The sequence below is a fragment of the Caloenas nicobarica genome, chromosome 1, assembly GCF_036013445.1.
Source record: "Caloenas nicobarica isolate bCalNic1 chromosome 1, bCalNic1.hap1, whole genome shotgun sequence".
NCBI lineage: Eukaryota > Metazoa > Chordata > Aves > Columbiformes > Columbidae > Caloenas > Caloenas nicobarica.
Window position 1 is genome coordinate 159063292 of NC_088245.1, and position 17606 is coordinate 159080897.

Below are 17606 nucleotides of genomic sequence, written 5' to 3' on the forward strand. Positions count from 1 at the left end.
GCACAGGAAAACACGAGACTCCAGGCCTTTTTTAGCAGAGTGTTTGAAACATTTTGGACTTTGATTAGTTCACGAGTTCAAACCTTATTAACTAAAAAATAAACAATAATAATACAAACCTGGATTTCTATGTGACGAGGGTTATCAATGAACTTTTCTATAAGTAAGCGATCATCGCCGAAACTTGAAGCAGCTTCTTGAGATGAAAACCTAAAACCTTCCCTTAAATAATGAAAACAAAAAGGAATAATCTGTATTTTAAAAGTTAAACCAAGTTCTGAAGTATACAAGGAGAAGGAACACTTATTCAATCCAGTCATCTGGCAGATTTCATCAATCAATGCACACACCCAAAACCCAAGTTTTACCATTTGCATTTGATTCTTTAATGAGCACCCCTTTTTTCTTTCTTTTCTCACAAAGACAGGAAAAAAAAACCTCTCAAAGCACAGAGAATTTCAGTGTGTTTAAAAAGTCCAGGCACGTCCAACAATTATCTGTGTGAATTTTCTTTGTCGGCATTTTCTTCTGCAAAAGTAATAAAGTAATCATATTTTAAAAACCATCAGTTGCAAAGTACTTGTTATACAGAAGTAAAGGCGAAGCTCACCATTATTTAAGGTACACAGCACTCTTAACACTCAAGAATAGCAGAGGTTAGTTGCACATTAATTAGATGAAAGAACTGCAGATATAATATTGCAGACCTTGTAAATTCAATCACTGAACACAGAACCTGAAGATGCAATACTTGGCTCTACAGAGCATACCAGCTGTACTACTAGTTTTCCCTCCATTAAAGTATAACTGAGTGTTATAGTGTGCATTTTGTATGCTTTCCCCTGTTTTTTCTCTTACATAGGTAATTACTCAAACAAATAAAGACTGTAAGACACTATATTTATTATTTTTCACAGCAGACAGATTACTCCTACAGAGCATAACTGCTCACAAACAACTCCACATGCAGCTTTCTCAGTGTAAAATGTACCATAATGCAGGGACCCAAAGGCTCCAAAGTTTTCTACAGGCTTGGTAGTCCCATTTACGTTGACACATATGGGAAGTTTGGGATAAGTTTCTGTGAGACTGACTACTGAAATGCAACAGCCCTGATATTTGTGCCCTGAACAAGAACTACAGCACAAATGAATTGAATTTCCGTGCTTTCCATCTCTTGAATCGCGCTCAGTTCCAACAAAACCTAGACAACCAAACCATGAGATAGGTAAATACACAGTATAAAGATAAATATGTTTAAGGGTATTTCTGTACCTTCTTTCAAGATTGTGGAATAACATATGCTATAATTTTGAGAGATCATATTGAATATACAATACTAAACTCATATTTGACTTCAATATATTGTATGACTTAGCAAAAAATGACATCAAATTTGTGATCCTGTACACTACCTGATCTGTCTAAGAAAAATAAAGTGAGGTAACAAATGGTTATACGTGGTGTTTGAGCTTACTGAAACAGATTTAGAGCTATTTTACCTCCTATATGAAAGGCTTTGTTTCCTTTTGTAAACATTCTATTAGACAGTTTTATGCACAATTGACTATTTTTCCTTCATTGAAGTATGTGCTAATTAGAAATCTAAACCAAAATACTTCTTAAAAAAAGAGTTAGGTGCCTAATTATCTAATCCATACACCTGTAAATCTTTTTAAATTATGTAAAAGAGGAATTACTATCTCAGGTATTCTGACCTTGTTTGCAGCTTACAAATCTGTGCAGTTGCATTTGTTTAGTGATAAAAATTACCATAAACACACTTCACCTTCCCTAAGGAGGAGATCATACTAAGCAAATAGAGATGAAACTGGTTCATAGAATAATAGAATCATAAAATCATTTCAGTTGGAAGAGACCCTCAGGATCATCAAGTCCAACCATGACCTAACCTAACCCTAGCACTAAACCACATCCCTAAGAACCTCGTCTACTGAGTCTCCTTATGAATAATAAAAAAAACCCCACAACCCATTTAGAGTTGAAGAGAATTTTTATTTGAAGCACTATCCTTTCACCAAGCAACAGCCCTATGGGGCCCCAATGCAGGGCAGACATAACCCACACAGAACAACTGTATCGATATGTGCAATCAAGTCCAAAACTTTCCTGCCCTCACTGACCCCAGAAGAGAAGTGCAGGGGGCCTTGGGGACAAGGACACCTGAACTAACTGCCCCTGTCTGGGCCTGGGTACAGTTTACCACACAAGCAAGATGCTGTCTGGAGCCTAATCAAGCCCTGATTTTGACAAGACAATCATTCAGGCTGATGTACCTCACCTACATGAAGACCATCGTTGATACCTCTATGCTATGACTCAAAGTAAAGAGGCACCTTGGTCAGAGGATTGCTGAGCAGGAGCTCTGTACAGACCACACTCCAAACACCATGTTCTTAGGGACATGACTTAGTGCCGGGTTATGGTTGGACTCGATCTTAAGGGCCTCTTCCAACTTAAGTGATTCTGTGATTCACTAATCTCCCACTCACAGGGCCATCTTCACAGCCTGCAAGTACCAACCACTCACACTAGATCAAGGGGCAGGACAGCAGGTCTCTATCAAGGAAGAGGTCACTAAAGGTAACACTGCAGTGCAAACTTGGTAACAATTCACCTGGCTCAAGCTAATCAAGTGAACAAATTCTTCTTTAAGCAATTCAAAGTCTCTAAGACCTTGAGTGTTTGTGTGGTTTTGGTTTGGGTTTTTTGGACTGTGGATTGTTTGGGATAGGGAAGAGTAGGTTTTTTTTTGTTTGTTAGTGGTTTAGGTTTGTTTTGGGTTTTCTTTGGGTTTTGTTTTTAAACAGCAAACTAACCTCCCTGACATCTGCTGGAAAACCAGTACAGAAGACCACAAGTTTGATGGATGCTGGGGACTTCTCACCACAGATGTTAGATGAGTTGAAGAAGAATTACCAGTAGCAGATGATAGAATCAAGGATCTCATGAGAAATCAACTCATACAAGTCTGTTAGAACAGGCAGGATGCTAATAGAGGTAGTTTATGTCACTGTGGGACTGCTCTGCCATCTTGGAAAGGCTTTGGAGGATGGGAGAGATTCCTGGTGACTAGAGGAAGACAAATATTGCACTGATCTTGGAGAACAGCATGAAAGAATCAGGAGAACTACAAGGTGATTTGCCTCACTTTAATTCTGGGGAAGAGTCATAGATAAAGACCTCCTAAAAGCTATTTCTAGGTATGAGAAAGGGACTGAGAACAGACTGAATTTACCAATAGTATCACACTTGACCAACCTACTTGTCTTTTATTACTACACTATGAATTACATGACAACAGTAGATATCACCTCCCTCAACTTTAGCAAGACCTTAATGGTCTCCCACAGCACCATTGTTTCCAAGTGTGCTGGTTCAGCTAGGATAGGGTTAATTTTCCCAGGAAGCTGGAAGGGGACACAGTCAGGACAGCTGATCCAAACTAGCCAAAGGGATATTCCATACCATACAGTGACATGCTGAGTATAAAACTGGGTGGAACAGGCCAGGGATGAAACTCATTGCTTGGGGAATCATAGAATGTCCTGAGTTGGAAGGGACCTACGAGGATCAGAGTCCAACTCCTGTCCTTGCACAGGACAACCTCACAGTTCATACCATGTGTCTGAGGGCATTGTCCAGTCTTTTCTTGAACACCATCAGGCTTGGGCCTGTGACATCTCCCTGGGGAGACTGTCCCAGTGCTGTCCCAGCTCTGTTGTTCCCAGATTGGGGGTGTGGCACAATTGTGTTCAAGCACAAGCTGTGGTCCAGAGTTTGTTTCTTCCAGGATCAGCTGTACACAACCAGTACTCTCAATCACTGCTTGGGAGCAGGCTGGGCATCAGTTTTCCAGGTTGGTAAGTGATTGTATTGTGTATCCCTCACTTTGTATATTATTTTATTGTTATTGTTTTCTTTTCCTTTGCTGCTCTGTTAAACTGTTTTTATTCCGAGTTTCACCCTTTGGTTCCCGACTCTCCTCCCTGTCCCACTAAGGGGAGGGAGGGGTAGGGAAAATGAGCAAGTGGCACATGGTCCTAACTTGGCAGCTGGGACTAAACCACACCACCAAGATAGAGTGTTACAGTCTACATAGGTGTGCAACTAGATGGGTGAAAAACTGGCCAGATCATTGGGCTCAAAGGTAGCAGCTCATTCTCTACCTGAAATCCCATACAAAGGAATCAGTTTAACCTCTATCATTGACCTGGAATGCAGCACCACCAGTCTGGACCTCACCAAAACAAGGTCATCATTTCAGAGAGACCTAGACAGCTTGGCAGAATCAGCTCACAAGCAGCTTATGAGTTTCTACAAGAACAAATGCAGAGTCCCATACCTAGCACAGACTAACCCCCCCTCTCCTGCATCAGTACAGGCTGTGGAACTGACTGGCTGCCTAAGATGATTTGGAGGTCCTGGTGGATAACAGCCTGTGACACTAGTGAAAAGTACACCCTGAGAGTAATGAAGGCTAATGGAATAGTTGGCTGTATCACCTGCAGCATAGCCAGTAGACCAACCACAGCAATTATTTTCCTTTATTCAGCACCTGTTAGACCACAATTGAAATACTGCATCCAGTTTTGGACACTCCTAGTACTCAAAGATGTTGATAAACTCAAGTAAGATGGTCAGAGTGCACCAGGACCAGCACAGTCAACCAGGCTTGAACCTGAATGATGAGGCTTTAGTGGACATCCAATAGCAGCCTTTCAGTACTTAAAGAGAAGTTTACTAAGACAATGGAGTCAACCTCTTTATGGCAGCACACAGCAGAAACACAGGACAGTAGTCAAATTGAAGTGAGGAATTTCCAACTGGATATAAGGGGCAGGAATAGTGGAAAGAACTAAGAAACTGGGCAGGCTGTTTAAAGAGGATGCAAAATCTCAATCCTTGGAGGTTTGCAAGGCCCAACTGAGCAAAGGTCTAAGCAACAGGCTTCAAATCCAACGCTGATCCTGTTGTACCACCACAAAGAGCAACAATTGTGGAACAGTGGAAGTAAACACAGCATGGTACCATTGGACCACAGAAGAGAAATTATAAGGGGGTTCTTGGAATTTGAGAATAGATGTTTGACTTTGTATGTATGTTTGTTTATATGCCAGTTCATAACACTAGTATAAGCATCAAGAAAATTTAAGAGGACAACTTATATTTTTCTGTTCTTATAAATTAAAAGGCAGAATCTTTCATCTTTCTAAATATCCATTGCTGGAAGCTGCCTTGTTGAACGTTTTCAAAATACCCACTAAGCACACAATATTTGAGAAAAGTCACAGCAGTTGAGACAACTGGAGAGAGAACAGATTTTAATTTCAGACATGGGTTTGTGGCTTGAACTGTACACAAAATTCCACATGACTGAAATTTTGAAAAGCAGCAATAGAAGTGAGTTAGGAGGGACTCATATCTGAAGAAACACAACAGCAGCCCTATCCAGATAAAGAAGCAGGGGGCAACACGGCAGCCACCACAGTCACATGCACATGAAGAGCTATTTCAAGAAAAAAAACAAACAACATCCTAACAGAGGTAAAACTATTCCAGTACTTCTAGCTAGAAATACTAGCTGAAATTTACTGAAATCTAAGCTATAGCTAGAATAATATTTAGAGAATCTAACAAAATTTTCATCACTGGGGATATTTAAGAGATGTGGAAGATAAAGCACCATTAAGTTACCATAATTCCGTAGCAGCAGCAAAGTCATTCACATAGGTTTTTTATAAACACCACACAATACATGTAAGCCTTTTTAATATTATGCATAGCCAGTTCAAACAAGAAATTAGCTATCCTGATAATCCAAAAGTATGTTTCAAACAAAATTAGTCTATTAGGCTTTTTTTTTTCAAATAGTATTTGGAATTAATCCCACATGAAAAAGTTTACAAATCAAAATATTATCAACAATTCTTCACACATCTTGCATCTATGAACCCTGAAATACCAGAAGCCATTCAGATACTGGCTTCTCAGAGTCTGCCAACAGCTGAAAATTATTTTATTTTTAGGATTACATGGATTTGGATGCAGAAGACAATACATGATGTCAACAACTCTTCGTGAGATATTAAAACTATCAGATACTGACAAAACGTAATAAGTTGAGTCACCCTCAGAACTCAGTCGAATGTTCTTCAGACAGATATAAAGGAACAATCTTAGTTCTATAATGCAATTAATGAAAATGTATAACAAATCTTTTATAACTTCACAGATCTTTCTTCAAGACACTGCAAGAGAAACCCCAATGCTCTATTCCATATGTAAATGCAAATCAGTTTTATCTTCAGTTCTCTTTCTCTCACTTTCATCTCCCTGCAACAAGCGCTTTGCCAACTTAATTTTGTCTTCATTGCTGCTTACCTGTAAATGTTCAAATAAGTATTTCTCCTTGATATTAGTTTCAGTAACAAGTGTTGATCTGTGACTCAGTCTATGTATTTTTTCTTTTAGCACTTTTTAGATATTACTGTATAAAATTACACTGTAAAGAAAAAGCTTTCATAACTGAAAGGATTACTGTAGGAGCACCGCTTGCAAATAGGGAGATAAATGGTATTTCAAAAGCTTTCCACAACCAAAGCAAGTACCTCAAACTAATATAACTAAAAAAAATAATCACTGAGTCAAAATAATATCACTACATTAATTTTGTATGCAAGTATACAAAAAAAGAACATCTCTATCTGGCTTCCGTTGATACCAATCAGCTCTATCAGGTGACTTTCTAAACAGTAACCACAACTTTTCTCCAAAACAAATTAGTAATCATGATTTTAGATCCAGTTTTCAATTTTTAAAAACAGTTACTTTAATTGAGCTCCTCTGGTTCCTTCCTGAGCAAAACAAGAAATGAATGCCTCCCTTTCAAGCGCAACATAAGCAATTGCTGCCTGAACAAGATCAAGGCAGTAATCTTGGATTCTAAAGCAGTGGGAACAAAGCATCATTGTAAAAAAGCAGGTTATTCTAGATCTTTGTTCTAATGTGCAAAATCTTGTTTTCCTATTTAGACTTCAATATAAATGGACTAGAGATAGCATGGTACCAAAAAAAGCCACTTCATGTTTTCTTTGCATTTAAAATTTAACTGCTAGCCAGTTATTGTTCTTTTTTTTTTTCCAGCTTTTAGGTTTTGATAAACAAAAGTTTAATAGGGAACACAAAAATATGACAGGGAAATCTTGCAGGTGACTAAATTAAACTGATAAAAATTTAAGTTGTACTTTGGATTGATTACAGTATGTGCTGTGCTCTCCATGTGGAAAGGAAAACATTAATAGGTTATCTAATTTTGGATCAAACATGCTTTTTGCTACAAGTCTAAAAAAAAAATCACAAAATGCATTTTTCTGTAACATCAGTGGCACATGGGGTTGAAACCAGGCTCCTCATCACCAGAATATCAGCAGAGAATGAATTGTAAAAGTTCAAATCAATAACAAAGCATCTTGAAGCGTTCTGGATTCAGACAACCATTATGAGACATGAAAATGTCTGTGTTTAAACAAACTTTGTTTCAAACAGGCAAAAGCACAATAGTTTGCTGAGACAAATATTTTAAACACAGAAGTACACAATTTATTAGAGCACATTCTGGAAACACCATATGTGTTTCCACACACAATCAATTTCATCAACTTTAACAGAACTAATGGCACACATTAATGTTTGAGAATCAGGGCCAATAAGTATTCTACCTAACACACAGACAATTAATACATCAGCATTCTGAAAGGCATACAGCAAAATGTTATTTACAGTTTGTCATTAGACTAAAGGCAGTTTTAAGTGTTGGGGTTTTTTTGCTCAGATTAATAGACCGTGTTCTGTAAGGTTTATGCAAAAATTAATTTTAATTAGACACATGCAAACTCCTAAAGTCTACCACTCACTACACAAAAGAGAAAACCAAATAATATCCAATTTCGCTGTTTAACATTTCATATCTGCTCAACTGTCAGCTCACAGTGGCTTAATGGGACTTCAGTAACTGCAGCATTCATCAAGGCAAGCGTCTGGACAGCATCTCACCTGGTCTCTTCATCATCCCAAGCGATTCTCATGCCTTTCCCACCACCACCTGCTGAGGCCTTGATCATGACAGGGTAGCCTAACAGCGGGGAACAATTAGACAGAAGTTCAAACTTTGTTCAGTTGGTCAGAGGAACATGACAACTGACCACATGTCCAATAATGCCAGGAGACAATAACTTCGTTTATTAAAACACTTTGGAGGGAGAGGAGAGATTTTCCTTTTCAGGACTTAGCTGTCAGTGCAGTGATTTCTGAAGCCAAGAAAGGTTGTCTTCTCCATTTATACCAAAAAAAAAAAAGCACTGAATGAATTATTTTCAAGTAACAAAGTGATTTATGAATAAAGGCATTTGACCTTTTTAAGCTCGCATTTCTTTAGGAACAACTTTTTTTTCCTTTTTTACTGCTGAAATAAGCTATAGGTATGATAAAATTCTTAAAAAGATTACTAGGAAAAATAAGCAGGAGATCTTCATGAACATTCAGTAAGTAAACCTGTATCTTAACACTTCTAGTGCAGTACATTTTAAATAACAGAGCACCTCAATATCTGAGCAGCACAACTGTTTTAAGTAACAAGTATCACAGAAAGCAGATTACTATACTTTTTTCAATAAAAAAGGATTTTCCCCAAACTGACATGTAGTAAGAAAAAATAAACTGCACAAATCTGACATTGTGCATAACTAGTAATATTTTACTCTCAGAACAAGATACCTTAAGGGCATGAGTCAAAGCCTTAGTTTTCAAAAAGCCAGAAAAGTACATTAACAAATTATGCTGTTTAAAAGCAGATATGGTAATTATCTATTATCTTGTAGTACAATATTTTAATTCAAAGCAACTTCCTAAAACAATTTCTTATTCATATCAGCAAACTTTACCTTTCTCCAACATGAACACACAGAAATTTGGAAACTAAGGATCTGATCAGGAAGTTTGACATTTCTAGGACAGCAGAAAATTCTTCAAGCCTTTGGTCTCCAATATGTTAAAGGAAAATCATAACATTAAGCCAGATATCAGACCAGCTGATGCTGTCTGAGAAGAAGAGTCCACGGTAAACTGAACATACATTCTATATATAAAAGGCTTTGATCTGGGGACAGAAAAGTTCCAAATAGAAACAGTCAAGTATATCATATGTGTAACTAATGTTTACAATTTCTTTCTGGAATGTAGATCTACTCTTGCTCTGTCAAGTGAGTGATACAGTATGGCCACCTCCTCCCAAAGTCATTTGACTGAAACGAGGATCAGAAGAAGATAATTAAAACCAGCAAGATCTGGAAAACCTTTTACTTTTACTTAAAAAGACTGAAGTGGACACACACAAAAAAGGCATAATACAAGCATAATAAAAACTAGTGTTGACTGGAAGGCAAGAAAGCAGCACTAGTAAAAGTAGAACATTAAATTAACAAAGACATCAAAAAAATAGTTTCCAGCATAGCCTGTTATTAGACTTCATGTGGAAGCCCATGCTACACAGCATTCGTATGGCTAAAAGCTGCAGAAAGGTAATAGATAAGCATTTGTAGAGCACAAATCAAGTTCCTCTAGGCAGTGATGACCAAAAGGCTATAAATATTCATGCCTTAGAGTCTAAATTCATCTCTAGTTACGAGGTATAAGGGTAAGATAAAACACAGCTGTGCAAATTTTTTTTTTTTTAATGAGGGTGGTAAGACCCTGGCCCAGGTTGCCCAGAGAGGTGGTAGATGCCCCATCCCTGGAGACATTCAAGGCCAGGCTGGATGGGGCTCTGAGCAACCTGATCTAGTTGAAGACGTCCCTGCTCATTGCACAGGGGTGGACTACGTGACCTTGGAAGGTCCCTTCCAACCTGAACTATTCTACAATTCTATTAAACAAGCTTGCCAGAGCGTCTCCTACATTTTCCTGATGTTGCACACGAAGGGGTACGGGATAACTCACAAGGTAACAAATGGGTTTGATCCAGAACTATAAGTATTTTCAAGGCCTCTAAAATCCCAGAGATAAAAGCGCATGCGTAAAATAACTCTAGATTGCATGCAAACAGTGAAGTTCAACTCATTTTCATGAAATGCAGTATATGCAATATCCACACAAGTACAATTTATCCGTGCTGTAGCTGCTTTCCAGGCTCCCAGACAAGTCACTAGCTATCTTGAAATGAAGCAAAAAGCACATCTCATATGATTTTCATGCAAGAAATGATATTTAACTGGGTAACACTAGTGATCTTACACCTCTGGCAACACTATCGCCAGCTACAGACTCTCTCCAACTCCAGAGGCTTAAAGTCTGAAATTCTAAAATAAGCATTGTTTTAAGCCTTATTATGGCAAACTCACTGCAGCAATTTCCATCACCTAATCTATCTTATTCAGTGTTACCTGTACTTGAAAAAAATCAATTATGCTAACAACTTCAGTCTAACAATAGTCTCTTGAATGGCTCACTGATTTTAATTCTATAAGCAGAGTACAGTCCTAATTTACTGTTCTTTTATTTCAATAGCAAAATAAGCATGCTGGCAGTGAGCCTCAGTGAGTCTTTACAGGTTACAGAATATAGAAGTTCACATATCACAACTCACATGGTTAAACTATCAGACAGGATACAAGGGTGACTGGTATCACTCATCAAGTGCAGAACACTTGGCTTCTCCCTCTACCTTTTATGTATAGTGATTACATGTTGACCACACTTGTATGCAAGGCAGTTAAGGACTCCAGAGAGAGACAATATTTTTTAAAAAATAAATGTCAGTAAGGCCTGTTTTGAAAAGATATATATAGCTTTTTTAGGTTAACAGGAAAATTTCTTTGCAAAGCACCTCTACAAGCTAGGATGAAGATTAGCCAGTTCCCTGAAAATAAAGGGACTTGAACTTTTGCTCAAATATGCTTTTTTACACACTACTTGCTCTCTGGGGCACTGAACTAAGCTAAACAGCAGTTCTTTGGCAAACACCAAAGACTGATGTGTGCTCAGACAAGGAAGGCTTTGTAGAATCTAAGTTTTGCATACTTGTTGAGTACAGGATGCTAGGATCAGGATGTGTTACTCATCATTCTCCTAACCACTTCTGTACCATTCAGCAGCAATCAAGATTGATGCAGTGTGCTCACATGGATTGGTTGGATTACTTGTGGGAACGGAGAGGAAAACAATTCCTAATAGCATTTATAAAGACCCACAACAACAGCAATGAAGAGTCTCAAAGTGGGCACATTTTGAGTAGGTGTTAGGTTTTCACCCCTTCTCTCAAATTAGACACAAAATCACATGAAATTAAAATTCCATGAAGAATAAAAACTACTCTTGTTCTACAGTTTTACATTTGTGACATCTGAAGGATAGGTCTAAAAATATCTTAGAAGGCAGAAAGGTAAAAAGCTGACAAATTCAAAGATCAGGCAAACATTTGCTGTTAAACAGGTACTACTAATTTAGACCTGCTTTGTTTCCAGGGTGGTTACTATTCTGAGAATCAAAATGGTAAAAGGAGTAAACCAACTTCTGATGTCCCACAGCTCTTAGTTCCCACTCTTTGCCACCATTATTTTAGATGTCCTTTAACCATTTTTATAAAGTTGCAGGTAATAGACCACAGAATGCATGGTACAATATGAGTTTGAGCAATATTGCACGTGACAACACCAGATTATTTTCAGTATGTATTATTGAAAAGCTAGTGTTAACCAAAGCTGTGTCAAATGAAATATGATAAAAACATGGGTTTTACCTCTTCAGTTTTGTATAGACTTTCATTTAGTTTTAACTGCCCACACTTCATAGTTGTTCAATTCTTTCAAACAAGCTGAGGAGTAAAACTTCCTGGATTTTCATCAATGCTTCAGAAATCAAGCAGCTCTTAATGCACAACTTACAGACAGACTTAAAAGTAGCATGGAAAAAGAGCTGATGTGATTAAGCACTACAGACAAGATCACAAGAGAACAGCCCACACAGACAAATCGAGAAGAGACAAAAGAGCCTATAAAGCAATTGGTGCCTGAACTACTTCCAGTTTGATTTAGCCTAGTAGCTTTGTCACATTCTCTCTTGACAACTTGGGAGAGCACATCTCAAACGAACAGCAAATGGTAGGTTTTACTCCCATCATTACAAACTTTACTCCCGTACTTACAAACTTGGTATCCATCAATAACACCCACTGAAACAGGTAAAGGCAGCATCTCAACCCTGAATTGCCATGCTCCACTACTGCTGGATCTTTGGCCAGAACATAGCAGGGAGAAGCAGGAAAAAAAATGCAGGCAGCAAGAGAACATTAGACCATGTTTCAGAGCTTGAAGCAATGACCCACAACTTTTTTTTTGTAATTAAGCATTCTTGGAAGACTGAGGCTCTGGATAAGTGAAATTAAAAATAATCTGAAAGTGTCCAATTGCATATCAAGTGCCTTTACTTAAGAGATTTCAATTTCATCCCATTTTAGATACTTTGAAATTACGAATCATTGTGTTTTATTCCAATCAGTGGTCACAATTAGACAAAAGTTTGGTTAAACTGATCAACTGGTCAAAACATGGGTGGGGAAAAGGCTAGAAAGGACATTTTTCTTTCAGTATATGGCATCATAGTACAAACCTTTTTTTTGTATCAAAATGGTTTAAGAATTTGCTATCTAGATAAAATACCACCCAGTTGTCTGTAATTGGCTTTAATATCTACAGATTTAAGACTGACTTGATATAATGACCTCCAAAGTGCTACTGATATCAAAGACAGGAACTAGTCAACAGAACACCAGAAGAGCTCAGAAGAAAATCAAGAATACATTTTAAAGGGTATGCCTTCCAACTTAGTCAAAACTTCTTTAAAAATACTTGCAGGAAATCTTTAAAAGAACAAAAAAGACTATTGAAGTGTAACTGAACTGAAATAAAAAGGTATACATAGTATTATGACGTTAAGGACTAAAACCAATTTGCAGTTCTCTTCTAAATGTTCCAGTTTGGTTGATAAACTATTCATTTTTTTTCTGCTCCCAGGACAGTGATCAGTAATCACTTGCTACCCCAACAGGGACATAAAGGTTGATGACTTCAGTTGTGTCAGCCTAAAAGCCAGCCAAAACTACTCTGAGGGGTTTCAGGGTAGTTAACCAGTGCAGAGTAAGAACCCCAACTTAAACTAGAAGTAGAGGACTGCTATGCTGATGTAAAGTCCTCTGCAGCAGTGCAAGTCCCAATATCTATTTGGCAGATGAGGCACAGCTATAGCTTTTGACACAGGTGAGACGTATTTGTAGCTAGAGCAGTAAGAGAAGCTTCAAATGTAGATACATCCTTTGAATTATGTACCTGTGATGAACCTAAATAGCTTCTTGTGGCTAATGTCTCAAAATTAAAATGCAAAAAAGCCCTAAGAAAAATATCTTACTGCATTGGATTCTTCTTCTAGAAAGCATTTAAGAACATGTGTAATTTCAAACATATGGTTAAATATTTTCCCCAATATTAAGCTTTAGTAAATAAAAGCCAAAACTCATTAAACACATATTACACTTAACCTTAACCAAAACGAGTCCCAGACAGTTTGCTGGTTGCTCTTTTCACCATTCTGCGAGATATTCAGATGCTGAATAGTAACTTTATTCCAGAAAGCACAGAAAAAAGCCTGGTGGTCTGGATGATATTCAAGCTAATTGCTGTCTACACAGTGATGAAGAATGAAGATTGTAACATCACTGGTGTCAGCCTCCATATAAAGAGAAATGTGCCATGCCTAACTTCTGACTATCACGTCCAATTGCAGATATACTTTGAAATAACTCCTTTAGTGAGCCATTCATTACTGCATATTACACACATTCCACAAATGGTGGCTGCACTTGTTCTGTAAAGTCCAGTTTGTAAAGATAAAATGTGATGATTTAAGAGACAGGGTGTTAATGTCTAGATTCTTCCAGCCCTATAGGCAACAGGGAACTTAAAAACTATTAAAACATTATTTGTTCTATAGGGATTACTTATTACACATTCAATTTAGTCAACCATGTCTGCTGAGAGGCACACAAATCCCACCATAGCTAATTTAAGAACTTACCAATTTCCCTTGCAATTCTGACAGCTTCATCTGCATCCTGTAAAAGCAGGAAATGAGACCCAACGTTAATCCCATCAGCCACTGCACTGTGTCCTGAGGGCAGTCATATATTGCACTACTGTCTCCTCTGATTCATTTAATGTTTGATTTTACAACCTTCTGACCCTTTTCAGCCAGAGGAATGTAAAATTAATACCATAAGTGGAATGTAAATTCTACCTCATCATTAGTATACTGAGAAAAACTCAAAGCAACAGGGAATCAGCTGACAGGAAACACAACCAGGATCGCAAAATTATTTTCTGCAGTTGTAGGAATTTAATGCTAGAATGTAGAAGTTTACAGTCAATAATGGATCATAAATCAGATCATTAAAGTTTGTCCACTGCCAGCTTGTTTCTGTCCTCACAGGTATTTCTTGTGTTTTCTTGCTTGTTGTCAGTAGGGGGAGTTGATTCTCTATTGTTTGGGAGTGATTCAGGTTCAGAAAACTTGAAGAACTACTTTAAAGACTTTTTTTGGTTTACAGAAGAAAGAATATAAGCATTTCACTTTTGTAAGTATTTCGTTCTAAAGACAGAATAAACCTTAAATGCATCACTTTAAACTGCACCTGAAATGAAAAAAATTCACATAATTGTTTCCCTTTAAAATGAGTCCCACACATTACTAGTGTATGAAAATTAGAAAAATCCCTTTGTTGATGCCACCTATTGCTTCAGCTGACTCCTACCACTATAGCCTGGTACAGAAAAATGTATTAGGAAACCCAGAGAATATAAAACAAAATACTTTAATTGTTTCCTTCTTAATAACCAAATCTCTTTTCTTGCAGTACTTAATTGTGGTTTCTTCTACTGATAACAATATAATTCCATTATGCAATACTTGAAAGGAAAAGAGTTAAGTTACAGTGGCATGGGTTAAGTTTGAAAATTCCATCCAAATTTGCTAATATTTATACTCTTTCATGACATGCATTAAAACATTTGTATGGAAGGCAGTAATGTCTGGAAACCACCAGCTGCTAAGTGTGTCTGAAACTATGGGGGCTGACTTATGAACATTAAAATGAAACCTGATATTTTTAAAGCTTTCAAGGCAATCCGTTTTAAAAGCACCCAGGTCAGAACTTAAAAAAATACACAAGAAATGTTCATACCTGGTTCATTTATGTCTGATAATAAAACAAAATCCTCTTTAAAAGTCTTCAGTACCTAGTAACAGCCCCATGAAGAATAAGTGGGCTGGCAGGGGAAGTTGTCAGAAAATTTAATTTCCTTTCATTAGCTAGTCTGCTCCACAAATCGGTGCTTGTTAAGTTCAAAGCAGTCCTGAAAACAACATCAGTTTTAAGTCTCTTTACTCCAGTCACATCTGTTAATGAGATTTTTCCAAATAACAATTGTTTTTAAGTCAAGAGAAATCTAGCAAAAAGCCTTGCACCCATCCCCCTCTTAAAAAAAAAATCAGGGTTTACTGTTTTATTACACCTTGCTGCTTTCCATGACCCTGCACCCTCCAAATTTTAGCTTAAAGGGATAAAATGCATGAAAAGGGTCATTTAAGAACGTTAGTGGTTTCCACACATTGAGTTTGAAGGTTCTTTGTTCCTGCCTGTGACAGTTATGCGAGAATACTTCCCCTTAATAGCCTCTCTGTCAGGAAGTGTTAAACCTGCCAAATGCAGACAATTAGAGCCTCTTGAACAAAATGCAGGAAGAGTGATGACTGATGAAGAGCCACGATTATAGTGGAGAAGGAAACTTTTACATTTCTTTTCTCTTGCAAATTTACTCATATATTTGCAAAATAGAATTAAGAGGGGGGAAGCAAACAGGGTGATTTTTTTTCCACTTAGTTACCTGCAAACAAGTGGCTGATAAGTCGCAGTCCACGGGAAGACAAGCTGCAAGTCATTACAGGGGAACTTTTCCCTGCCACTGTATTTTTACACACGCATACAACAACTTGAAGTAATAAGCGGTATTGTGTCAGCAGCGCTAATTGTCTCAGTTCTGGCTTGAATAGATTGAAGTCATCTGCCCAGCACAGTTATTAATTTACACTATTTTAACATCTGTTTGGTTTACAGTTCTAATATCTTAGAACCCAAACAAGAAAGCATATTCAAATTCTTTAGCCTTCGAAGAGCGCTCCTGAAATTAAAAAAATACTGAACAAAAAATTAAATGACTGACATTGAAATTTTAAGTCTTTTGATCTTTTTCCCTAAGAAACTATGTTTTAGTATCATGCATTTCACTTGCAGCTTCCATAAATACAGAAGCAGTTTAAGCACTCATTAGAAGTTAGGACAGTTATTTTAGATTTTTAGTACAAAGAACTTATGACAGATACACAGCATTTGCCATAGGGGGACAAAAACCCAGAATTCTATGACTCTGCATAACACACAAGTCTATATGTGCAAAATACAGGAAACCACATTGGTACTAAAAGCATTTTGAGCTATTTTTTAAAAGCAAAAGTCTTCAATGACTTACTGCTATTTCCTTCAAAAACACATTAGCTACACTACCATTTTCCCAAAATAAACTGCAGACTGTAAAGAAATACATAACTTCAGCACCACCTTTTAATGTACAAATAAAAATGCTCAAGTAATGGTACAAGCTTATAAAAATCATGAGTTATAAAATGATGTCATAGTGTTTTTACAAATGGCTGATTTCACGAAGTTAAAAAGATGTAAAATACTCAGTCTAGCATAAGAATTTCTAATCTCTTAATTTCACATATATGCCTCTCTGCCAGGTACCAGCAGGTGGAGACAAAAAAGTGAAACTATTCTGATGTAGAGGAATGCCAAGATGAAGCTGTTGAAGAGACTCCTAGAGCTGTAAAACATTGTATTAATTATGAAGAACTACATAATGGTTTTCACAGCTAAGGGTGTTGGGCTTAGAGAACCTCCAGCTCACATCTTGTCTCCAGCCACCACTCCAGCAATATAGGGATCATTTAATACCAGTCTCAATACCGCAGTGCAAGAATACAGCCAAAACAGGTGCCTGAAACTTAAACACAGTAAGTTCATAGCCTTGCTGAAAGCCTTCAACATGTCTGACATCAGTGAAACTCAGATACCCAGGCACACTCATCTTCTGTGTTTACATTCAGTGTTCCCCCAGCCATAAAAAAACAAATCCACTGTACATGGTGAAACAATGTTAAACAGAACACCACACACACTTTCTTCCCTTGCCATTCTTTTGCCTGTTTTTCACCATGACACCTTGTACTCATTTCTCAGCCTCCACTTTCTTCCTGTCGCTTATTCCTCTTTAGTCATTTACATACAATACATCTCTGCTCTAACTTCAGACATTGCTCACATGGATTAACGCATTCTTTCGATTAAGACTATTTACCACTATCTGCCCCAATCAGGTTTTAGGACACTAATTGTACTTGCAGATTTTGAAATTAACCACCTC

General features: G+C 37.4%; 1 protein-coding gene across 2 annotated transcripts in view; it reads right to left on the reverse strand.

Annotated features, from left to right (window-relative positions):
- Positions 1-17606, reverse strand: part of PCCA (propionyl-CoA carboxylase subunit alpha) — a 287919-nt gene that overhangs the window by 191955 nt on the left and 78358 nt on the right. For both annotated transcript variants that reach the window (XM_065637581.1, XM_065637588.1), the window contains 3 exons: positions 14146-14182; positions 8077-8155; positions 120-222 (listed from right to left, as the gene is read on the reverse strand). In XM_065637581.1, coding sequence (XP_065493653.1) covers positions 120-222; positions 8077-8155; positions 14146-14182 — 219 coding nt within the window. The remainder of the gene's footprint in view (positions 1-119; positions 223-8076; positions 8156-14145; positions 14183-17606) is intronic.